The following is a 25,629-nucleotide window of genomic DNA, read 5'->3' on the forward strand; positions in this document are numbered from 1 at the left end:
GCAGCACATACATACAGCAACACACATGCAACAATGCACTGCACCTGTTAATGAAGGGTTAAGGATACTATGTCTGTTAATGATGTGAAGCAGTATGTGAGGGGTAACAGTCCTAACAGCCCAAGTACTGAGTAGCCACCTAATATAAATAGATAATAGCCCTCGTCTACCACAACAAAGACCTGACACTCAGTAAGACAACCTACAATGTGCGTTATAAAGCATTCAGCATCCTGCAAACATTATTGCTCATACTGCTAAAGGGGGTTCATGCTGCCCACCCAAAGGGGTCCTCCTGAAAGATAGACAGCTGATCCCACTTCTAATCCCAGCCCCCAGGAGAATCTGCGGAGAGTTCAGTATTCCTGGGCACGAGGAGCTGCCCCCATTCCTTACAGCAATATAATAATAATATACACTCAAGCCTTCCCAGTCACACAAGGGTTAAATACCCTGACGCTATATATAGATATATATATATATCTCAACACATTTCCCCATTCCGATAATAGGCAAAGAAGGGTGGGTCCTTTCCTTTCTTCCATGGAGTAAAAGCAGGATTGGGAGTACCGGGTCTGATACCTTTTATTGGACCAACAAGTAGTTGATATGTTACAAATTTTCCAACCTTGGGTAGGACCCGATGAAGGACCCTGAGAGGTTGGAAAGCTTGTAACTAGTGATGTACTGGGTACCTGGAAATTACCCGGCCATATTTAAAGTACCCGGAAATTACCCGGAACCGGCCCAGGGCGCTGGGACCCGGTGCCGGGTAATTTCCGTTCTGCTCTGCTTCCTCGGTCCTACTCTTGGAGAACAGCAGGGGCAGAGCAGCAGAAGAGACTTACCTGCAGCCGGTAGTGGAGGGAGAGGTGGACCACCGCGGAGAGTGAGGAGGACCATGGCAACATCCTGGTGGCAGTGGGAGCAGCGGAAGACATCCTTCAGCCGGTGGCAGCAGAGTAACGTTTCACCGGAGCAGGAGCGTTACTATTGGACAGCTAGGGAGGAGTGCGCCCCAGTGCCCGGATGTCCAGTAGTAACGCTCCTGCACCGGTCACATGTTCCTCTGCTGCCACCGGCTGAAGAATGTCCCCTGCTTCCACCGGCTGAAGGATGTCTTCCGCTGTTCCCACCGCCACCAGGATGTCGCCGTGGTCCTACTCACCCTCCGCCACCGGCAAGTCAAAACTACCCGGCCAGGTACCTGGTTTCCCTGGCCGGGTATCGTTTTTTTTCTTCTCCCAAGTACCCGGTACCGGATACCCAGTCATTTTTTGTACCCGGTATATCCCTACTTGTAACATATCAACTACTTGTTGGTCCAACAAAAAGGTATCATACCCCCTACTCCCTCTGTTACTACACAGAAATATGTGATCGGGAGGAACCAGTGCAATGGATGCAGTGCAGGGTGGGCAAAGTATAAAGTGCGTCGGGTCCATCAGGCTCAAAGTATAGGTCATGTTAACCCTTTCATACAAGAGGGAACCGCAACAGGATTCTAACCAAATATTCATACAGCTGGGAAATGAGAAGCTAAAGGAATCCGGGTCACTCGCAGGATTTCTCAGTCTACATGCAACATGTCCAGATATAATCCAGCATTGGAAACCAGCAATACAGCCATCAGCATTCTAACCGGAATATAATACAATCAGCATTCAAATATATAACCACTTCATCAGGTCTATCCATCACAAGTATGATATAGCCAGCATTGTAACAAAGTATCCAGTATAATGGCCTCAGCATCGTAATATAATTCTCCTGCATTCCAGTCTCTAACTTTTGGTGAGGTGACTGACAGTTGTTCTGCTACCTGCAGTGATTCCTGCCTTTCACACCATGCTGCAGCATATCCCAGGCACACACATGCTTTTGGGTGGTTATAAATGGCTACTGATAACTCCTGTAAAAAGGAAAGCTTCCCCCGGAATAAGAAATACCTGCAAACTAGGATTTCTCCGGAGTGATAGAAGCAGACAAAACCATATATCTACACACACGCGCACATGGTTACATAATGTATATGCACGCACACACACATCTATATATACACCTAAAGTAACATATCAATATACACATATCAATACACCCACATATACAGTTGTGTGAAAAATAACGTACACCCTCTTTGAATTCTACGGTTTTACATATCAGGACACAATAACAATCATCTGTTCCTTAGCAGGTCTTAAAATTAGGTAAATACAACCTCAGATGAACAACAACACATGACATATTACACTGTCTCATAATTTATTTAACAAAAATAAAGCCAAAATGGAGAAGCCATGTGTGAAAAACTAAGTACACCCTTACTGCTTCCATAGGAATTAAGATGCTAATCAAATGCCCTTGATTAATTGATCATCAGCTAGTGTAACCACCTCTATAAAAGCCGAAGTTTTAGCAGTTTACTGGTCTGGAGCATTCAGGTGTGTGTTAACACAATGCCAAGGAGGAAAGACATCAGCAATGATCTTAGAGAAGCAATTGTTGCTGCCCATCAATCTGAGAAGGGTTATAAGGCCATTTCCAAACAATTTAAAGTCCATTACACAGTAAGAAAGATTATTCAAAAGTGGAAAACATTCAAGACGGTTGCCAATCTTCCCAGGAGTGGACGTTCCAGCAAATTCACCCCAAGGTCAGACCGTGCAATGCTCAGGGAAATTGCAAAAAACCCAAGAGTTACATCTCAGACTCTACAGGCCTCAGTTAGCATGTTAAATGTTAAAGTTCATGACAGAACAATTAGAAAAAGACTGAACAAGTATGGTTGGTTTGGAAGGGTTGCCAGGAGAAAGCCTCCTCTCTCTAAGGCCGAGTCCATAGAAGGACAGGCCATGCTGAGGCGTGCGGACGCTCCGCGCTGAGCCCCTGCATCCTCAATGAGGATGCCTTGAGAGGGGGCTCACGCGAGCGTCCGCAGGCGTGCTGACGAGATGGAGGTTTCAGCCGAGCACCAAGCTGTTTTTTAGCGCGCTGTCGGCTGAAAACCTCCAATCCCAGCACAGCAGTGTCGACGTCACGGCGCCGTGACGTCAGCGCGGTGACGTCGACGTCAGTGCGTTGCGGGCGATTGGCCCAGCGACGTCACTGGACCGCCTCCAACCACCTCCCCCCGGCTCCGATCGCGCCCGCTGGCTCGCCTGTATGGGCATGAAATCGCCCAGATTTCAGCAGGCAAGCCTCAGCGCGGTTCGGATCGCCTCACCCCTCTATGGCCCGGGCCTAAAAAGAACATGGCAGCACGGCTTAGGTTTGCAAAGTTGCATCTGAACAAACCACAAGACTTCTGGAACAAAGTGGAGATGTTTGGCCATAATGCACAGCGCCACGTTAGGCGAAAACCAAACACAGCATATCAGCACAAACACCTCATACCAATTCCTCCCCAACGATGTAAGAGACTGATAGAGACTCATACAGAAAATGATTACTTCAAGTTATTGCTGCTAAAGGTGGTTCTACAAGCTATTTATTGAATCATAAGGTATACTATTTTCACACATGGCTTCTCCATTTTGGCTTTATTTTTGTTAAATCATGACACGGTGTAATATGTCATGTGTTGTTGTTCACATGTGTTGTTGTTCATCTGAGGTTGTATTTACCTAATTTTAAGACCTGCTAAGGAACAGATGATTGTTATTATGTCCTGATATGTAAAACCATAGAATTCAAAGAGGGTGTACTTTCTTTTTCACACAACTGTATAGTTAAATATATCTACACCCACACACATTTATATACACCTATAGTTACAGTACATATATCAATATACACATATCTATACACACACACACAGTTACATATATCTATATATACACACATGCATCTAGTTACATATATCTATACACGCACACCTAGTTACGTATATCTACACACACCCAGTTACATATATCTATACACACACACACACATCTAGTTACATATATCTATACACACACACACACATCTAGTTACATATATCTATACACACACACACACACACACACACACACACACACACACACACACACACACACACACACACACACACACACACACACACACACACACACCTAGTTACATATATCTATACACACACATTTAGTTACATATATCTATACTCACACACAATACACACACATCTAGTCACATATCTATACACATACTCACACACCTAGTTACATATATCTATATAAACATCCATATACACACACTGTATATAGTTACATATATCTACACAAACAGATGTAGTGAGATATATATATATACACACACACAAACACGCACCTCCCCGCATGACGCGCGCACCTCCCCGCCTGACACGCGCACCTCCCCGCCTGACGCGCGCACCTCCCCGCCTGACTCGCGCACCACCCCTAACAATAATAAGTGTGAACGGCAGAGGCTTGTGTGCGCTTGTAGGTATTTATTTCCTGTAATTGTCACATATAAAGACATCTCAAGTTCATTTTCACAGCGTTGTAATTCACGGAGCTTTAAAAGAACAATGTTATCTTTACACACAGAATAAAAAGGTACAAATTATAGAAAAATACTTTGTTGTGTAACACACTTTGTTGTGAACGCACTGTATCCACGGAGACAGGCATGCACCCCAAGTGTAATACTAATGTTTGACCTCTCACTGACCGAAACCGCCGCAATGCCAGGCCCAGGAACTCCTCGGACACAGCGAAACATATGCAATAAAACAGAATATTTGTGACATGCATCAGTTAACAAAATGTACATTTAATCCCTTTGCTCCCAGAGAGGTGAGCAGAATATCGCTCGGTGAAGTCTTTATCCGGGCCCAATGAGACCTGTTTGTTAAGCGAGGGTGTGGGGCCACAAAAAAAGCAGTACTGAGTATCACTAGACACTTCCAACGGTCTAAAACACTTTATATTACTAGTGCAGCATGTTTATTTTCACAGGGTTAATATCTCCTCCAAACAGACAATTCCAGCATTTAATTATCAGCTCCTGCTCCAAACAGTAACAAAGCGAATATACAGATGCAGCGGCCGTTATTCGAACATTTCACAGAGCCGTTTTCGCGTGCGCTGCTGTATTTCACGCGGAATTCGCGCCTGTGTTTACCGCGGTTGATTTGTTTGAATTTCATGGATTCTGTTTCTTCGGGTACAATTCTTTGCGTATCCGTGGCAGAAATGAATGAATTGTAATGTGTACAGCACTGTGCTACTGTGTCAATTTGCAGGTGTTTAAAAACCAGAACTCTAATATGCCTCTTCTGCACTCGATAAAAACGAGTCAACACACGGTAAGGTTGGAAGAAATCACGCACCATGACATGGGTATTCCGAGGTATACACCGCGTGACATGTTCGAATAACGGCCGCTGCATCTGTACACACACAGGCCACTTAGTATCTGTCCCGGTAAATGTCATAATTCAGAATACCGTGAGATTATATATATAAAAAAAACTTAAAAAACATTCCCAGATTTCCAGTAAAAAACAGAAATGCAGAATAGATGTTTATCACGGAACACACATGAGGCAGAGTACAGCTTTCCTCACACATATGCTGTACATATCCCTAATCTTTCTTGTCAAACTCTTCACTGTCAGAAGGCTGGCATCAGTAACGTGCAGAGCGCTGTGTATACTGTATGCAGAGCAATGTGTATCAGTGATGTGCAGAGCAGCGTGTATTAGTAACGCATAGAGCAGAGTGCATCAGTAACGTACAGAGCGCTGTGTATACTGTATGCAGAGCAATGTGTATCAGCGATGTGCAGAGCAGCGTGTATTAGTAACGCATAGAGCAGAGTGCATCAGTAACGTGCAGAGCGCTGTGTATACTGTATGCAGAGCAATGTGTATCAGCGATGTGCAGAGCAGCGTGTATTAGTAACGCGTAGAGCAGAGTGCATCAGTAACGTGCAGAGCGCTGTGTATACTTTCTGCAGAGCAATGTGTATCAGTGATGTGCAGAGCAGCGTGTATTAGTAACGCATAGAGCAGAGTGCATCAGTAACGTGCAGAGCGCTGTGTATACTGTATGCAGAGCAGAGTGTATCAGTAATGTGCAGAGCGCTGTGTGTATACTGTATGCAGACTGCTGTGTATCAGTGATGTGCAGAGCGATGTGTATCAGTAACGCGCAGAGCGGAGTGTATCAGTAACGTGCAGAGCACTGTGTGTATACTGTATGCAATATGCAGAGCGGCGTGCATCAGTAATGCCCAGAGCGCTGTGTATCAGTAACGTACAGAGCGCTGTGTATCAGTAACGTGCAGAGCGGCGTGTATCGGTAACGTGCAGAGCGCTGTGTATCAGTAACGTGCAGAGCGGCGTGTATCAGTAACGTACAGAGAGCTGTGTATCAGTAACGTGCAGAGCGGCGTGTTTCAGTAACGTGCAGAGCGGCGTGTATCAGTAACGCGCAGAGCGGTGTGAATCAGTAACGTGCAGAGCGCTGTGTATCAGTAACGCGCAGAGCGCTGTGTATCAGTAACGTGCAGAGCCCTGTGTATCAGTAACGTGCAGAGCGGCGTGTACCAGTAATGTGCAGAGCGCTGTGTATCAGTAATGTGCAGAGCGCTGTGTATCAGTAACGTACAGAGCGCTGTGTATCAGTAACGTGCAGACTGCTGTGTATCAGTAACGCGCAGAGCGCTGTGTATCAGTAACGTGCAGAGCGGAGTGTATCAGTAACGTGCAGAGTGCTGTATGTATACTGTATGCAACATGCAGAGCGGCGTGTATAAGAAATGTGCAGAGCGGCGTGTATCAGTAACGTGCAGAGCGCTGTGTATCAGTAACGTGCAGAGCGGTGTGTATCAGTAACGTGCAGAGCGCTGTGTATCAGTAACGTGTAGAGCCCTGTGTATCAGTAACGTGCAGAGCGGCGTGTATCAGTAACGCGCAGAGCGCTGTGAATCAGTAACGCGCATAGCGCTGTGTATCAGTAACGCGCAGAGCACTGTGTATCAGTAACGCGCAGAGCGCTGTGTATCAGTAACGCGCAGAGCCCTGTGTATCAGTAACGCGCAGAGCGCTGTGTATCAGTAACGCGCATAGCGCTGTGTATCAGTAACGTGCAGAGCGGCGTGTATCAGTAACGCGCAGAGCGCTGTGTATCAGTAACGCGCAGAGCGCTGTGTATCAGTAACGCGCATAGCGCTGTGTATCAGTAACATGCAGAGCGGCTGTATCAGTAATGCAGAGCGCTGTGTATCAGTAACGCGCAGAGCGCTGTGTATCAGTAACGTGCAGAGCGCTGTGTATCAGTAACATGCAGAGCGCTGTGTATCAGTAACGCGCAGAGCGGCGTGTATCAGTAACGCGCAGAGCGCTGTGTATCAGTAACATGCAGAGCGCTGTGTATCAGTAACATGCAGAGCGCTGTGTATCAGTAATGCGCAGAGCGGCGTGTATCAGTAACGTGCAGAGCGCTGTGTATCAGTAACGCGCAGTGCGCTGTGTATCAGTAACGCGCAGAGCGCTGTGTATCAGTAACGTGCAGAGCCCTGTGTATCAGTAACGCGCAGAGCGCTGTGTATCAGTAACGCGCAGAGCGCTGTGTATCAGTAACGCGCAGAGCGCTGTGTATCAGTAACACGCAGAGCCCTGTGTATCAGTAACGCGCAGAGCCCTGTGTATCAGTAACACGCAGAGCGCTGTGTATCAGTAACGTGCAGAGCGCTGTGTATCAGTAACGCGCAGAGTGCCGTGTATCCGTTCTTTGCAGCACACTGTATTACACACACTTCTGACAGCCGAGCGGTTAGAGCAGCACTGCAGGCTTTATCCTCACGTGGGATTATCTGCAGAAAGTGATATCTGCGGAGATTGAGCTATTTGCATTGGTTGGTTTCTGACCTCAGTCTGGCGGCCATGCGTGATTTTCCCTTACAGAACACGCAGAATCTCTCTCTATTCCTCTCCCCATAAAGCCAACGCGGGCACAACGAGTACTGCAGACAGGGGGGGTACTGCGGGGACTGTGAGCATGACGGGTGCTGGGGGTAGTGCGGGCGCTGGGTGTTCTCGGGGCACTGCGAGCATGACGGGTAATGCAGGAACGGGGATACTCTGGGCATTGCGAGCATGACGGGTACTGTGAGCATGACAGGTACTGCGGGCGCTGGGGGTATGTGGGTCACAGAGCATGACGGGTACTGCCGTCGCTGGGGGTATGCGGGGCAGTGCGAGCGCTGGGGGTACGCAGGCACTGCGAGCATGATGGGTATTGCAAGCACTGTGGGTACGCGGGGCACGACAAGTACTGCAGGCGCCGGGGGTACACGGGGCACTGCGAGCATGACGGGTACTGCAGGCACGGGATGTACTGGTGTACTGTGGGTACTCGGATAACAGGTACTGTGGGCGCTGGGGGTACGCAGGTCACTGCGAGCATGACGGGTACTGTGGGCACTGAGCATGATGGGTACTGCGAGCGCTGGGGGTACGCGGGGCACTGCGAGCATGATGGGTACTGCAGGCACTGGGGTACTGTGGGCGCTGGGGGTACGCGGGGCACTGTGAGCATGACCGGTACTGCGGGCACTGTGAGCATGATGGGTACTGCGAGCGCTGGGGGTACGCGGGGCACTGCAAGCATAACGGGTACTGCGGGACCTAGGGGTATGCGGGGCACTGCGAGCATGATGGGTACTGCAGGCACTGGGGTACTGTGGGCGCTGGGGGTATGCAGGGTGCTGCGAGCATGACGGGTACTGTGGGCACTGTGAGCATGATGGGTACTGCGAGCGCTGGGGGTACGCGGGGCACTGCGAGCATGATGGGTACTGCAGGCACTGGGGTACTGTGGGCGCTGGGGGTACGCGGGGTGCTGCGAGCATGACGGGTACTGCGGGCACTGTGAGCATGATGGGTACTGCGAGCGCTGGGGGTACGCGGGGCACTGCGAGCATGACGGGTACTGCGGGCCACTGTGAGCATGACAGGTACTGCGGGGCACTGTGAGCATGACGGGTACTGAGACTAAACCCCCTGATTTACTCCGTTATCTCTGCAAAATATTTCGCTGAAAATGAGCGAGATTATAAACATCCCCGTACTGTGCGCGGATCCCATAGAACGCAGAACGCTTTGTGCCCAGCGGAATAAACCTGCAGTGCTGCGGTAACGCCCATTACATGATTCAATGCAGGATGCTTAAACAATACAAAATAAATAACACTAGCACATTTCTGTGGGTATATCCAGCGGGAGGAACGTTCACATTTTTGATAGTTTGTCGTTGCTAAAATGCCATGAAAATGGAAGCAGTTTAAAGTCCATCCAACCAGTTACTAATACTGGGCCGTGTACCTGTGTATTATATAATGTAGACCTTCTGTCGCCCTGCAAGCAATGTGTATTTGTAGCCTGCCATGTGTTATATATCACTGCAGGTATACGCGGTGCTGTACAATGCTGGAACAGTGACCCATTTCCTGAAGAGCTTGCAGTGTCAGTTTGGGGACAGGAAGTGTCACTGCAGCGTATAACACCAAACGTAAAACATCGATGTGCCGCAATACACCCACACACTCCTATTCTGTCTGCCCTCCTGCCGCTGCCCTACAGAGGGGGCGATAGTGCCGCTACTTATAACGCCGCAGCAGAGTGCGAGCAGGAGGCTGAGCTGCTATATCCCAAGGGAAGAGTCCGGGGGCGGACGGAGATACTCACTGCCACTTTCTACCATGTCCAGCACTTTATTCTGACAAGCGAGGGTGGATATTAAGTAGATTGTAAGCTCTCCGGGTCATGAGTCACTGTGCCTGTAAATTCCACTATGTACAGAGCTGAATACATGATCAGCACTGCAGAAGAATACATATCCTTCATACTAAGTGTGTGGCTCGGTGAGTGGGAGAACATATAAAGCTGAAGGTTGCTATATGAGGATTCTGACCGCAGGAAATTTCCAAATCACTTCATACAGGACAGAGTGACCAACCCTACTAATGACCACTAATATGCAGCTGTGTGTGACAGTGGACGTTGCTCACACAGTGAAGTCTGTCCGAACGCCTTGGCGTATTCTACATAACACACGAAGCTCTGGGTTCAGTAGTAAGGTAAGACAATTTATATTATATAGATGTAACAAGAACTGGGTGCCTGTAAATCACTTACCCGAAGAAAGAAATGTGGATACTATATACCAATGATATATTAAAGCCTTTAATAGCAAACTTGTGAGTCTGAAGTTTATCAGCAAATACTTGATATCATGATTATGCCACGTGTATCTTTTAGGTGCCTTTACATTTCCATCCTCTGCTTCTCAAGAAACATGTTTGTTTGCTGCTCAGAGACAAATAACCACGGACCCGAGTCTTACTCAAATGTCTCCCATCGCTTCCGGAGCTGCTCTACTTTACCGGGCTCTGGGGCTGCCGCTTGCTTGGTCTTGCTTAGCAAGTCCTCAAATGGATCCCTGGGTTGGCCTGGCTTTGAGGGGACAAGGACTTGTTCTAAGACTTTAGAAGGTCTAGGAGGGATGGCTGGGAGTTCCCCAGCCTTACCGTCCTTGGGTGGAGCCACGTGTAAAGTTCTGTGACCTGCGGGGCCACTGATGGTAGGTGGGAAGTTTCGCCGTGTTTGGGAGGTGCTGTGACTCTGCTGTATGGGCGGATTAAGCTGTGTGCCTGATGGAACCGGACCAAAGAGATGGCTTCGTGGCAGCACTGAGGGGTGAGGTCTCTGCGGCTGGTAAAAGCCAGGTGAAGCGATGAGTGAGTTAGGGCCAATGGGTGAAGTGAACGGCCCCACTGGGGCTTTTATTAGAGAAGCTGGTAGTTCTGTCGGCCTCGCTTGGGCGAACGGATTAAGAGGCGAATGTAGAAACAGGGGTTGTGGAGAGGGTAATCTCAGCGGCTGAGCAAAAGCTGCAGGAACAAAGTCACTTTGTAATGGAGTGAAGCAGGGAGTGCTGGAGCAGGCTGGGGCGTCACCCGCAGAAGGCCGGCTCACACTCTGCCATGAGCCCGTTTTTAATGGATCCAAAAGGCTGAGGAGGTCATCACTCGCTCCGATCTGTGTCGAGACCTTGAGCGGTTGCAGCATGTCGGCAGAACCAGAATCAGACAGCACCTGGGAAGTGGCTGCTCTGTACTCCTCCTCCAGCGATGGATCCCTGAAGGGGCCTGCTATGATCTCCCCAGCAGCGCCCTGCTGTTTAGCTGCTCTCAGTGCTAGAGGCGGTGGAACGAAGCCCAGCTCTGGGGTCTTCCTGCCGTGTGGCCGCGGGATGGTGATACTTCCCTGAGCACTGCTGCTTGTTTCCTCTCTCTCTGCAGAGACTGCTATGTCCTCCCGGGAGAGCAGCCTGTGTGGGGCAGGGGTGTGACAGTCAGGGAAAGTTAAATGTCTTTCAGGTGAAATCTGCAAATACTTTGTGGGGATCGCCATGTCATCGTGCCCCATGCTCCACAGCTTGTTATACGGGTGGCTGTGTTTCATTGTGGGGACCGTGCGGTTCCTCTCTGGGACAGTGAAATCCATTCTCTGTTAAAATAAACAAGAAGCTTAATCACGAGACAGCAGCACAGACTGAATGTTACTTCATATCTGGAATACGCATGTGCAATGTAAGCTGTTCCATGCCACGGAAACGCCGCATCAATGACACACCGCGTCACAATCAATGCATTGCCGGCTCCTCTGGCCGTCAAGTAATTATAGAGACACCAATATATAGGTAGGTCCCACGGATGGGCAGCTAAAACCGCGGCCTAAAGTACAACTAGCCTGAAATTCCCGTGTAGAGCTGCCCATTCCCTGTGATTTTGGGCACTGTGTTTCCCTCTGCCCCGGTCAGGACAGGTAATTCATGGGCACATACATATAATCTCATTAAATCACTGTCACTTTTCTAGGGTGGCCTATATGACATGGTACCAGCTGGATGCTCCCAAGACCAGCTTATACAACCCCTCTCTTACCAACGTGAGATGACCTGTACCTGGTAATCAAAAGTGAAATTCCCCTCGCTGTCCTCCTTGGGCGTCCGCAGGTCCTCCATACTCTTGGCTTGGCTCAGCAGGTGTGGCTGGGACTCTGCCTGCAGGTTACTGAAGATGTCTTCCAGAAGATTGATGTGTGTGATCTCTGTGCTGGGCAGCTCCACCACAGCCTCACACTCCTTCCCTGGACTGATCACCTCATCTCCATCTGCGTCGGATTCCTTCAGGGCCCGGTACTGTTGAGGCCTGAAAATGTAGGAAACGCAAAGTACACACATCAGTTCTTCCTAATGCTACTGCATTTCTCAGCAAGAGGCAGAGTGAATTGCACAGAGCGGACATAAAGTTGTTGGGTGTTAGGTATTCAATGTGTTCTAGCACTTCCCCATGTTGATGTAAGATTGCTTTCCCCCATACTACATACACATCTTTTCACGTACGCATTAAAGTAAAACCCAGGCCGGCTTTTAACAGCTCACTGTTTTTCGAGATGAGGGTATTATTTGGAGAGGTGGAAACATGGATATAAAGATGTCAGGAATCCTAACTATGCAGTAGGGCTGTAACTTGGCGATACCCACAGATGGACTTCCCTTTAGTGTGGGCTGCTCTGTGTATATTGTAAATCATTGTGTGTAGGTGACAAGAGTTATATGATAACATAGGTGATTGAGAATAAAGAGTAGACCATTCAAAGGGAGCAGAGAAGAGAAAGTTCTCAGAGAAGCCAGAGACAGGGTCCTCCTCCTGCAGAAAGTCATCATCAGAAGAGTCTTCAGAGAGGAAAACAGTATAGTGGCGTGTGGGCTTTACAACACTGAGGGAATAGGAAGAGAACAGACGTTTAGTGCCACAGAGAAGCGTGGCATCCATCGAACACATTCCCACGCCGGGACACCCACAAAGAACGAGCACTGAACATCACATGGATTTTCTGAGGGCCACATCACACAAGACGGAAGTCATTTCCCCCATAATTTCTACTCCCTGGCCGCGCAACCTTATTTTCGATTGACTTGTCAAGAGTGAAGGAGAGAGAATAAGCAAATGCCTCAGTAAGGAGTAAAAAACAAAGGAAAGGGGAGAGAAGGGAAGAAGCCCCCGCATCAGCTTAAAGTAATGGTATAGTACTAGGTATAGTCTTAGCTCTCATCTGGTGCAAAAAGGGATAGGGAGTCATGAACAGAAACAAACAGAAAGATTCCCTTAGGAATGCACTCTGATGGATGTAGTGAGATGAGTGAAATATAGTTAAAATACATGTATTTTAATACAATAAAATTAAATTTGTATAGAGGGGTGTGGTGAAAAGGTCGAGGACCACCCCCTAGTGACAAACCAAAAAAAGTTCCCTCTTAAAATAGGAAAGGAAACCCAGTTCTCCTAATATGGGCTGGGGAGAAGGGTAGAGAGAGTTTGGGAGAGGGGTAAGGAGGGCTGGTGAATGGGGTAGAGTTCTGGGGAGAGGGGTAGGGAGGGTTTGGGAGAGGGGTAGGGAGGGTTTGGGATATGGGTAGATAGGGTAGGGAGGATTTGGGAGAGGTAGGGAGGGTTTGGGAGAGGGGAAGGGAGGGTGGGGAAGGGAGGGTTGGGGAGAAGGGTTGGGGAGAGGGGTAGGGAGGGTTTGGGAGAGGGGTAGGGAGGGGTTTGGGATAGGGGTAGAGAGGGTTTGGGATAGGGGTAGAGAGAGGGTTTGGGATAGGGGTAGAGAGAGGGTTTGGGATAGGGGTAGAGAGAGGGTTTGGGATAGGGGTAGAGAGAGGGTTTGGGATAGGGGTAGAGAGAGGGTTTGGGATAGGGGTAGAGAGGGTTTGGGAGAGGGATAGAGAGAGGGTTTGGGATAGGGGTAGAGAGAGGGTTTGGGATAGGGGTAGAGAAAGGGTTTGGGATAGGGGTAGAGAGAGGGTTTGGGATAGGGGTAGAGAGAGGGTTTGGGGGAGGGGTAGAGAGAGGGTTTGGGGGAGGGGTAGAGAGAGGGTTTGGGATAGGGGTAGAGAGAGGGTTTGGGGGAGGGGTAGAGAGAGGGTTTGGGATAGGGGTAGAGAGAGGGTTTGGGATAGGGGTAGAGAGGGTTTGGGATAGGGGTAGAGAGAGGGTTTGGGATAGGGGTAGAGAGGGTTTGGGTTAGGGGTAGAGAGAGGGTTTGGGAGAGGGGTAGGAAGGGTTTGGGATAGGGGTAGAGAGGGTTTGGGAGAGGGGAGCCACAGACGTATTAATTCGCTGGAGTCCAAACCACAGAACCTGTATTTGTTTTTAGGTGTCTGTAGCCTTTAATGGTATCTTTACATGTATGTGTATGATTTTAAGGTGATGGTACTGGCCTCTGAAGTAGAAGCTCTGGGGCTAGGCATCAGCTAATTGTTAATGTTGACTTTCTCCGCATACTCTTCAGGTTCTAGAAGATTAGATACAAGCTCAATGGGCTGAGATTCCTCCTACTGCATTCGGCAAAGCAATCTATCCAGCACATGCAGAGCAGCTCCGCCGCAGGTAAGGAACATGCAGAGCAGCTCCGCCGCAGGTAAGGAACATGCAGAGCAGCTCCGCCGCAGGTAAGGAACATGCAGAGCAGCTCCGCCGCAGGTAAGGAACATGCAGAGCAGCTCCGCTGCAGGTAAGGAACATGCAGAGCAGCTCCGCCGCAGGAAAGGAACATGCAGAGCAGCTCCGCCGCAGGTAAGGAACATGCAGAGCAGCTCTGCCGCAGCGAAAATGCAGAACAGCTCCGCCGCAGGTAGGGAACATGCAGAGCAGCGCAGCTCTGCCAAAGGTAAGGAACTTACAGTGCAGAGCAGCTCCGCCGCAGGTAAGGAACATGCAGAGCAGCTCCGCCGCAGGTAAGGAACATGCAGAGCAGCTCTGCCGCAGAGAGAGAACATGCAGAGCAGCTCCGCCGCAGAGAGAGAGAGAGCATGCAGAGCAGCTCCGCCGCAGAGAGAGAGCATGCAGAGCAGCTCCGCAGCAGAGAGAGAGAGCATGCAGAGCAGCTCCGCAGCAGAGAGAGAGCATGCAGAGCAGCTCCGCAGCAGAGAGAGCATGCAGAGCAGCTCCGCCGCAGAGAGAGAGAGCATGCAGAGCAGCTCCGCCGCAGAGAGAGAGAGCATGCAGAGCAGCTCCGCAGCAGAGAGAGAGAATTCAGAGCAGCTCCGCCGCAGAGCATGCAGAGCAGCTCCGCAGCAGAGAGAGAGCATGCAGAGCAGCTCCGCAGCAGAGAGAGAACATGCAGACCAGCTCCGCAGCAGAGAGAGAGCATGCAGAGCAGCTTCGCAGCAGAGAGAGAGAGAGCATGCAGAGCAGCTCCGCCGCAGAGAGAGAGAGCATGCAGAGCAGCTCCGCAGCAGAGAGAGAGCATGCAGAGCAGCTCCGCCGCAGAGAGAGCATGCAGAGCAGCTCCGCCGCAGAGAGAGAGAGCATGCAGAGCAGCTCCGCAGCAGAGAGAGAGCATGCAGAGCAGCTCCGCCGCAGAGAGAGAGAGCACACAGAGCAGCTCCGCCGCAGAGAGAGCGTGCAGAGCAGCTCCGCCGCAGAGAGAGAGAGCATGCAGAGCAGCTCCGCCGCAGAGAGAGAGCACGCAGAGCAGCTCCGCAGCAGAGAGAGAGAGCATGCAGAGCAGCTCCACCGCAGAGAGAGCGTGCAGAGCAGCTCTGCGGCAGAGAGAGCATGCAGAGCAGCTCCGCCGCAGAGAGAGAGAGAGAGCACGCAGAGCAGCTCCGCAGCAGAGAGAGAGCGAGCAGATAGAGACACTTTGGGTTAAACGGTGACATATAAGCCCCTGTGGAGGCGGCCCGACGTTCTCCGGTGCTGCGAGTGATCGGTATGAGGAAGGGCAAGGTGCCGGGTACCGATGTCCGCAATGCACGGAAGGCCCCTCCTTGTGTTAGCACCAGCGTGTGACACTGCTGACAGTTACTTCCTTTTAAATATCATGTCAGACACACAGCCTGGTGCAGCCGGGAGATGGGAGTGCTGCCTGCGTGTTATTACAGCCGCACGGGTTGCTTTTTAATGAGCATGATCTGCATGGTGAGATTTCTTTAAGTGTCAGAACCTGCTTCCCATCACCGTGGCCGAAACCACGCAACGCTGACAAACGGACAGATTTCACATTTAATTGACAATGTGCTCAGAATTAAAATGGGAGGAAGGGAAGGAGCAATAATCAGCTTTTATGGGATATTACAGGATGAAGAATCTTTATCTGAACAAAAATCCCTTCTGTGATAAACAGGTCTCCCACGGAACACGTCATGTATTGTACATATCCTTCTCTTTATCCTAGAAACCGCTTACAATACGTATTTTTCTTGTAGTAAAAACACAGTTCCCCTTTTATACTGTAAACATTAAGGAGTCGTACATACACGGTGTGTGTGTGTGTGTATATATATATGTACGTGTGTGTGTATATATGTGTGTGTGTGTGTGTGTGTGTGTGTGTGTGTGTGTGTGTGTGTGTGTGTGTGTGTGTGTGTGTGTGTGTGTGTGTGTGTGTGTGTGTGTGTGTGTGTGTGTGTGTGTGTGTATATATATGGACGTGTGTGTGTGTGTATATATATATATATATATATATATATATATATATATATATATATATATATATATATAACGGAAATAGCTGTGTTAGTCCAGTTGCAGAATAAATGAGTACTTTAGTATTAGGTGATGATACCTTTTTTTATTTGGACTAACAATTTATGTCATAGGACAAACTTTCGAGGGGTTTCCTCTCTTCCTCAGGTGGGTGATACTGATATACAAAGGTTTCTACAACTTAGACAGGGATTGGAAAGAAAAAAAAGGAAGAATAAAGAACAGAGAGGCACTGGAAGTGTGTTAAAACATATGATAAAGGATGGATCAAAGTAAAATCCTAGATAAATAGAATGGAGGAGAATAGCTAGTAATGATTAACATGTAGTAACAATACAAACACACAAACAAACAACATATATATATACACACACACACATATATATATATATATATATATATATATATATATGACAAGGAAAAAGGTGCTAGGAGAGGGAAATGGAAACACAAGGAAGAAACATAAGGATGGGAAAGCCAAAAAGTTAAATGAAACCTAAATAAAAATGATGTAAAACACTGGAACACCCGGGCAGCTGTCCGCAGGAACAACCACCTTCCTCATACGTCTATAAAACAAAAAGGGGGCTCCATGGTGTACATAGTAAAGGTTTTATTAACATGAGCTAAGATCAGTTCACTCGCAGCAATGAGGTAGGATGCGCATCGGACATAGGCGCCAGTGACCCGTTGCTTGTCTGTCGGTATGGAGCTGTAGTCTCGTGGCTGCGTGCGCGTGGATCTCTATGGCTGTGGGAGCGGAAGAAATCCAAACGCATTATGCAACCACGATTCCACAGCTCCATACCGACAGACAGACAGAAAGACAACGGGTCACTGGTGTCTACAGCTGCAGCGGCCGTTATTCGAACAAATCACGGAGCCGTTTTCGTGTGCGCTGCTGTACTCCACGCGGCCAATCGCCCCAGGCACACGTGTTTATCGCGGCTGCTTTGTTTGAATTTCATGGATTCTGTTTCTTTGTGTACAATGAGATGAATGAATGGTAATGTGTACAGTGCTGTGCTACTGTGCCAATTTCAGGTGTTTAAAAACCAGAACACTAATATGCCATGTTCTGCACTCGCCTCTTAAGGCGGTAAGGCTGGAAGAAATCCCGCCCCATGACGTGGGTATTCTGAGGTATACACTGTGTGACGTGTTTCAATAACGGCCGCTGCATCTGTATGTCCGATGTGCATCCTACCTCATTGCTGCGAGTGAACTGATTTTAGCTCATGTTAATAAAACCTTTACCATTTACACTATGGAGCCCGCACTGTCCCTTTTTGTTATTTATATATATATATATATATTTCATTCCATGTTACAATACTTTACCTTCCAGCTGTGACTTAATAATCTCTTTATTAATTCATGTTTTCACAAAGGAATAGAAATTGTAGGTGAATGGCAAAGAATTTCACACGGATGTTTTTCAAATGGAAATTTGATCAGTTACAACTCTCTGAGCAGGTTCTCGATCACAACTCTTCGAGCAGGTTCTTGATCACAACGCTATGGGCAGGTTCTTGACCACAATCACAACTCTCCGAGCAAGTTCTCGATCACAACTCTCTAAACAGGTTCTCAATCCCAACTCACCGGGCAGGTTCTCGATCACAACTCTCTGAACAGGTCCTCAATCAAAACTGTATGGGCAGGTTCTTGGTCAGTATCACAACTCTATGGGCAGGTTCTTGGTCAGTATCACAACTCAATGGGCAGGTTCTTTATCACTATCACAACTCTGTAAGCAGGTTCTTGATCACTATCACACCTTGATCAACAGGTTCTCAATCACTATCACAACTCAATGGGCAGGTTCTCGATCACTATAACAAATCTATGTGCAGATTTTTTATGACTATCACAACGCTGTAAGCAGGTTCTTGATCACTATCATACCTCGATAGACAGGTTATTGATCACTAGCACACCTCGATAGACAGTTTATTGATCACTAGCACACCTCGATAGACAGGTTATTGATCACTAGCACACCTTGATGGACAGGTTCTTGATCACTATCACAACTCAATGGGCAGGATCTTGATCACTATCACAACTCTGTGAGCAGGTTCTTGATCACTATCACAATTAGATGGGCAGGTTTTTGATCACTATCACAACTCTGTAAGCAGGTTCTTGATCACTATAACTCTATGGGCAGGTTCTTGATCACTATCACAACTCTATGGCCAGGCTCTTGATCACTATCACAATTAGATGGGCAGGTTTTTGATCACTATCACACTGTGGTGAGCAGGTTCTTGATCACTATAACTTTATGGGCAGGTTCTTGATCACTATAACTCTATGGGCAGGTTCTTCATAACTATCACAACTCTGTGAGCAGGTTCTTGATCACTATCACAATTAGATGGGCAGGTTCTTGATCACTATCACAACTCTATGGCCAGGCTCTTGATCACTATCACAATTAGATGGGCAGGTTTTTGATCACTATCACAATGTGGTGAGCAGGTTCTTGATCACGATCACAACTCTATGGGCAGGTTCTTGATCACTATCACAACTTTGTGAGCAGGTTCTTGATCACGATCACAACTCTATGGGCAGGTTCTTGATCACTATCACAACTCTTAAAGCAGGTTCTTGATCACTATCACACCTTGATGGACAGGTTATTGATCACAACCACAATTTGATGGGCAGGTTCGGCCATCCAGTTTATAAAATGCTGTCTCTAAACTGGGTATTATTAGACTGGTATATACATATACATAAACACACACGGTCACTAAGATGTGCCCCACTCTCAGAGCTGTGCATTATTCTAGGTTAGATTTCAGCCCAGTGATGACACCCCACACAGATTTATACACTGGACTGTGCAGCACAAACTGGTTACAAGCTTAAGTGCAGCATGAAGCGTGCAGGAAAGGGCAAGTCTGGGGCAGATGTTGAAGTCTGTTGGGTCAGTGATAATTATGAATGGTGCGGCCTGTGTGTGTGAATGGTTTGTGCAGGTTGCACCGCGGAGAACCCCGAGTCTCCCCTCGTTCTCATGTTTATGGCTTTACTGAGTACAGTGGAGTCTAATTCACGTGTATCACCTACAATATCCCAATTTGGGTCAGATCCCCGAGATCTCACTCATTGGGATCTAGACAAGAAAAGCAAGAGGGGAGATCTCCTAACAGTGGATGTTAGACCAGTTGTAGTGACCCACAGTGGGACTACGTGGTGTGTTTTAGGGCAGGGTTCCAGTCCCTTTAATCTGCCCTTCACATTCCTTCCATATCTCAGGTTGTGTCAGTAACCTCCTTATTTATTACCAGCTCTCACATATTCCAGCCCACTCCTGCTGCCTCAGTACGACAGCTGCCAGCCCTCGCATTGTGCTGAGAGAAGGCGTTCTGCCGGATAACAGACAGAGCACACACCCCGCTAACAAACATGATGATATTACAATTTACCTTCGGTTATTTGCCCTATAAATTAAATTGTGAATACATCCCAAGATGCCCAAAATACACGGCACCCACAACCACACGGCACCCACCCCTGTTATGCATTTCTTGTTTGAACTGATGAAAATAATGTGTCGTCCCCTCAATTCCCATATAAAGAGTGCACTGTGTATAAAGAACCTGTATACAGTATACCAGAATCAGGTCACTTCTGCTCTCTTTGATATTTAACTTTCTTAAGATGATGTCATAGGACAGTGAGTTCACAGCAGTTACAGACTGGCTCTGTATATTCCCCTTTTACTGGGTACTTCTCTTAATAAATAATAATAATTTATCAGGTAAACTGAATATGTTGAGATGGTTTTCACGGAAATCACACTCTTCAGGTGGAAACCTTCACCACTAGAGGGCAATAGAGCTCCATGTTAGGGCGCACGGCCTCGGTTTTGTATATACAGAGTGTAAAGGATTTATGCAGCATTTTATCTTTATGGAATACAAAGCGGCTCTGTATAAGGCTCTGTATAAGGAAGTACACCATCCAAAGAAAATCCCAAGCTTCTATTTTTTTGGTGCAAGATGTTACTTTCAATTCATATCGTGGTCACAGGGTCAGACCGTGAGAGTGAACGTTTTGATGTGACAAAAGACTAGAACCACGTCTGTTTAGTGTTGGTCAGGGGTTCTCAACTCCTGTCCGCAATGCCCACCAACAGGTCAGGTGTCAAGGATATCCCAGCTTCAGCACAGTTGGCCCAATCAGTGGCTCAGTCTTCGACTGAGCCATTGATTGAGCCACCTGTGCTGAAGCACGGAGTCACTGACTGAGCCATCTGTGCTGAAGCTGGGCTATCTTGAACACCTGACCTGTTGGGGGTTCTTTAGGGCAGGAGTTGAGGCCCCCCTGGTGTCGGGGTCCCCGATTAACACGATGCTACCGTGAGCGATACAGAAAGAGCAGTAATTGGAGAGTGGCGTCGATACTGGATGTGCGTTACGGCGTGTATCAGTTGGCTTAAGGATCATTACTTCGATTCATTACCCGGCAAACACACCATGCCATGTAAAAGAGCTGGCACGGGACTCCACACAATAACCCAGCTGTAAAGGAACGGGACGGACCCCCTTCCTAAATACATTACCACTCACTTTTATGGAACGCCTGGAATACTCCGGGGTTTATTGGGAAGCATTAACTCCTCTAACTAGTTGCCATATGATCCCAGCACTGTAAGGGGTTAATAAGACACAATAAGGCACTTACTGGTCAGGACTGGAGACGGAGGTTCTGCGGCTATCCACGGCCACGTTACTTTTGGGTCTTCGGGCCACGTTTGGCCTGGGAGGGCGGACCTGTAATGAGCAGGTGGTACAGATGTTAGAAACGAATGGGAGCAGCCGCTGTGAGTGGCCTCCTCACTGGTACAGAGACCTGGAAGACACGCAACTAGGAGAAGCAACGCAGTGCGGACCCCACTGGCAGGGAACGGGTTACAGAAACAGGACTAGGAGAAGCAACGCAGTGCGGACCCCACTGGCAGGGAACGGGTTACAGAAACAGGACTAGGAGAAGCAACGCAGTGCGGACCCCACTGGCAGGGAACGGGTTACAGAAACAGGACTAGGAGAAGCAACGCAGTGCGGACCCCACTGGCAGGGAACGGGTTACAGAAACAGGACTAGGAGAAGCAACGCAGTGCGGACCCCACTGGCAGGGAACGGGTTACAGAAACAGGACTAGGAGAAGCAACGCAGTGCGGACCCCACTGGCAGGGAACGGGTTACAGAAACAGGACTAGGAGAAGCAACGCAGTGCGGACCCCAATGGCAGGGAACGGGTTACAGAAACAGGACTAGGAGAAGCAACGCAGTGCGGACCCCACTGGCAGGGAACGGGTTACAGAAACAGGACTAGGAGAAGCAACGCAGTGCGGACCCCACTGGCAGGGAACGGGTTACAGAAACAGGACTAGGAGAAGCAACGCAGTGCGGACCCCAATGGCAGGGAACGGGTTACAGAAACAGGACTAGGAGAAGCAACGCAGTGCGGACCCCACTGGCAGGGAACGGGTTACAGAAACAGGACTAGGAGAAGCAACGCAGTGCGGACCCCACTGGCAGGGAACGGGTTACAGAAACAGGACTAGGAGAAGCAACGCAGTGCGGACCCCACTGGCAGGGAACGGGTTACAGAAACAGGACTAGGAGAAGCAACGCAGTGCGGACCCCACTGGCAGGGAACGGGTTACAGAAACAGGACTAGGAGAAGCAACGCAGTGCGGACCCCACCGGCAGGGAACGGGTTACAGAAACAGGACTAGGAGAAGCAACGCAGTGCGGACCCCACTAGCAGGGAACGGGTTACAGAAACAGGACTAGGAGAAGCAACGCAGTGCGGACCCCACTGGCAGGGAACGGGTTACAGAAACAGGACTAGGAGAAGCAACGCAGTGCGGACCCCACTGGCAGGGAACGGGTTACAGAAACAGGACTAGGAGAAGCAACGCAGTGCGGACCCCACTGGCAGGGAACGGGTTACAGAAACAGGACTAGGAGAAGCAACGCAGTGCGGACCCCACCGGCAGGGAACCGGTTACAGAAACAGGACTAGGAGAAGCAACGCAGTGCGGACCCCACTGGCAGGGAACGGGTTACAGAAACAGGACTAGGAGAAGCAACGCAGTGCGGACCCCACTGGCAGGGAACGGGTTACAGAAACAGGACTAGGAGAAGCAACGCAGTGCGGACCCCACTGGCAGGGAACGGGTTACAGAAACAGGACTAGGAGAAGCAACGCAGTGCGGACCCCACTGGCAGGGAACGGGTTACAGAAACAGGACTAGGAGAAGCAACGCAGTGCGGACCCCACTGGCAGGGAACGGGTTACAGAAACAGGACTAGGAGAAGCAACGCAGTGCGAATCACACTGGCAGGGAACAGGTTACAGAAACAGGACTAGGAGAAGCAACACAGTGCGGACCCCACTGGCAGGGAACGGGTTACAGAAACAGGACTAGGAGAAGCAACGCAGTGCGGACCCCACCGGCAGGGAACAGGTTACAGAAACAGGACTAGGAGAAGCAACGCAGTGCGGACCCCACCGGCAGGGAACAGGTTACAGAAACAGGACTAGGAGAAGCAACACAGTGCGGACCCCACTGGCAGGGAACGGGTTACAGAAACAGGACTAGGAGAAGCAACGCAGTGCGGACCCCACTGGCAGGGAACGGGTTACAGAAACAGGACTAGGAGAAGCAACGCAGTGCGGATCAAACTGGCAGGGAACAGGTTACAGAAACAGGACTAGGAGAAGCAACACAGTGCGGACCCCACTGGCAGGGAACGGGTTACAGAAACAGGACTAGGAGAAGCAACGCAGTGCGGACCCCACCGGCAGGGAACAGGTTACAGAAACAGGACTAGGAGAAGCAACGCAGTGCGGACCCCACCGGCAGGGAACAGGTTACAGAAACAGGACTAGGAGAAGCAACACAGTGCGGACCCCACCGGCAGGGAACGGGTTACAGAAACAGGACTAGGAGAAGCAACACAGTGCGGACCCCACCGGCAGGGAACGGGTTACCGACACAGAACTACGAGAAGCAACACAGTGCGGACCCCACTGGCAGGGAACGGGTTACAGAAACAGGACTAGGAGAAGCAACGCAGTGCGGACCCCACTGGCAGGGAACGGGTTACAGAAACAGGACTAGGAGAAGCAACGCAGTGCGGACCCCACTGGCAGGGAACGGGTTACAGAAACAGGACTAGGAGAAGCAACGCAGTGCGGATCACACTGGCAGGGAACAGGTTACAGAAACAGGACTAGGAGAAGCAACACAGTGCGGACCCCACTGGCAGGGAACGGGTTACAGAAACAGGACTAGGAGAAGCAACGCAGTGCGGACCCCACCGGCAGGGAACAGGTTACAGAAACAGGACTAGGAGAAGCAACGCAGTGCGGACCCCACCGGCAGGGAACAGGTTACAGAAACAGGACTAGGAGAAGCAACACAGTGCGGACCCCACTGGCAGGGAACGGGTTACAGAAACAGGACTAGGAGAAGCAACGCAGTGCGGACCCCACTGGCAGGGAACGGGTTACAGAAACAGGACTAGGAGAAGCAACGCAGTGCGGATCACACTGGCAGGGAACAGGTTACAGAAACAGGACTAGGAGAAGCAACACAGTGCGGACCCCACTGGCAGGGAACGGGTTACAGAAACAGGACTAGGAGAAGCAACGCAGTGCGGACCCCACCGGCAGGGAACAGGTTACAGAAACAGGACTAGGAGAAGCAACGCAGTGCGGACCCCACCGGCAGGGAACAGGTTACAGAAACAGGACTAGGAGAAGCAACACAGTGCGGACCCCACCGGCAGGGAACGGGTTACAGAAACAGGACTAGGAGAAGCAACACAGTGCGGACCCCACCGGCAGGGAACGGGTTACCGAAACAGGACTAGGAGAAGCAACACAGTGCGGACCGCACCGGCAGGGAACGGGTTACTGACACAGAACTAGGAGAAGCAACACAGTGCGGACCCCACTGGCAGGGAACGGGTTACAGAAACAGGACTAGGAGAAGCAACACAGTGCGGACCCCACCGGCAGGGAACGGGTTACTGACACAGAACTAGGAGAAGCAACGCAGTGCGGACGTACGGGACTGGTTACCACCCAATATAACAGCACGATCCATACTGTATATGCTGTAAGCATATCACTGAGTAACCACCCGGGTATCTGCAAACAAGCAGGAGTATTATTACTCCACTAACATTATACTACTTTCAATTACTGTGCTATCATTACAACTCTGCTAACATTATACTACTTAATATTACTCTACTAACATTAATACTCTGCTAACGTTATACTACTTTACACTGCTCCCCTAACATTATACTACTTTACACTGCTCCCTAACATTATACTACTCCCTAACATTATACTACTTTACACTGCTCCCCTAACATTATACTACTTTACACTGCTCCCTAACATTATACTACTCCCTAACATTATACTACTTTACACTGCTCCCCTAACATTATACTACTTTACACTGCTCCCTAACATTATACTACTCTACACTGCTCCCCTAACATTATACTACTTTACACTGCTCCACTAACATACTACTTTACACTGCTCCCCTAACATTATACTACTTTACACTGCTCCCCTAACATTATACTACTTTACACTGCTCCCCTAACATTATACTACTTTACACTGCTCCCTAACATTATACTACTTTACACTGTCTGATAACATTATACTACTTTACACGGCTCCCCTAACATTATACTACTTTACACTGCTCCCTAACATTATATTACTTTACACGGCTCCCCTAACATTATATTACTTTACACTGCTCCCTAACATTATACTACTTTACACGGCTCCCCTAACATTATACTACTATTCTGCTCCGCTAACATTATAGTACTTTACACTGCTCCCTAACATTATACTACTTTACACTGATCCCCTAACATTATAGTACTTTACACTGCTCCCCTAACATTATACTACTTTACACGGCTCCCCTAACATTATACTACTTTACACTGCTCCCCTAACATTATACTACTTTACACTGCTCCCCTAACATTATACTACTTTACACTGCTC

The 25,629-nt window shown here is 49.0% G+C and overlaps 1 protein-coding gene across 8 annotated transcripts in view; it reads right to left on the reverse strand.

The window, feature by feature from the left end:
• Nucleotides 1-5,444: 5,444 nt before the first annotated feature.
• The window catches only part of DENND1A (DENN domain containing 1A), a 514,179-nt gene continuing 493,994 nt past the window's right edge, over nt 5,445-25,629 (reverse strand). For 3 of the 8 annotated variants that reach the window (XM_075579369.1, XM_075579367.1, XM_075579366.1), the window contains 5 exons: nt 24,652-24,732; nt 21,250-21,338; nt 12,644-12,772; nt 11,955-12,201; nt 5,445-11,497 (listed from right to left, as the gene is read on the reverse strand). In XM_075579369.1, coding sequence (XP_075435484.1) covers nt 10,328-11,497; nt 11,955-12,201; nt 12,644-12,772; nt 21,250-21,338; nt 24,652-24,732 — 1,716 coding nt within the window. In that variant the 3' untranslated portion in view covers nt 5,445-10,327. The remainder of the gene's footprint in view (nt 11,498-11,954; nt 12,202-12,643; nt 12,773-21,249; nt 21,339-24,651; nt 24,733-25,629) is intronic. The other 5 variants (XM_075579371.1, XM_075579368.1, XM_075579373.1 and 2 more) reach the window with 3 other exon arrangements.

Source organism: Ascaphus truei, chromosome 21 (genome assembly GCF_040206685.1).
Source record: "Ascaphus truei isolate aAscTru1 chromosome 21, aAscTru1.hap1, whole genome shotgun sequence".
Lineage (NCBI taxonomy): Eukaryota > Metazoa > Chordata > Amphibia > Anura > Ascaphidae > Ascaphus > Ascaphus truei.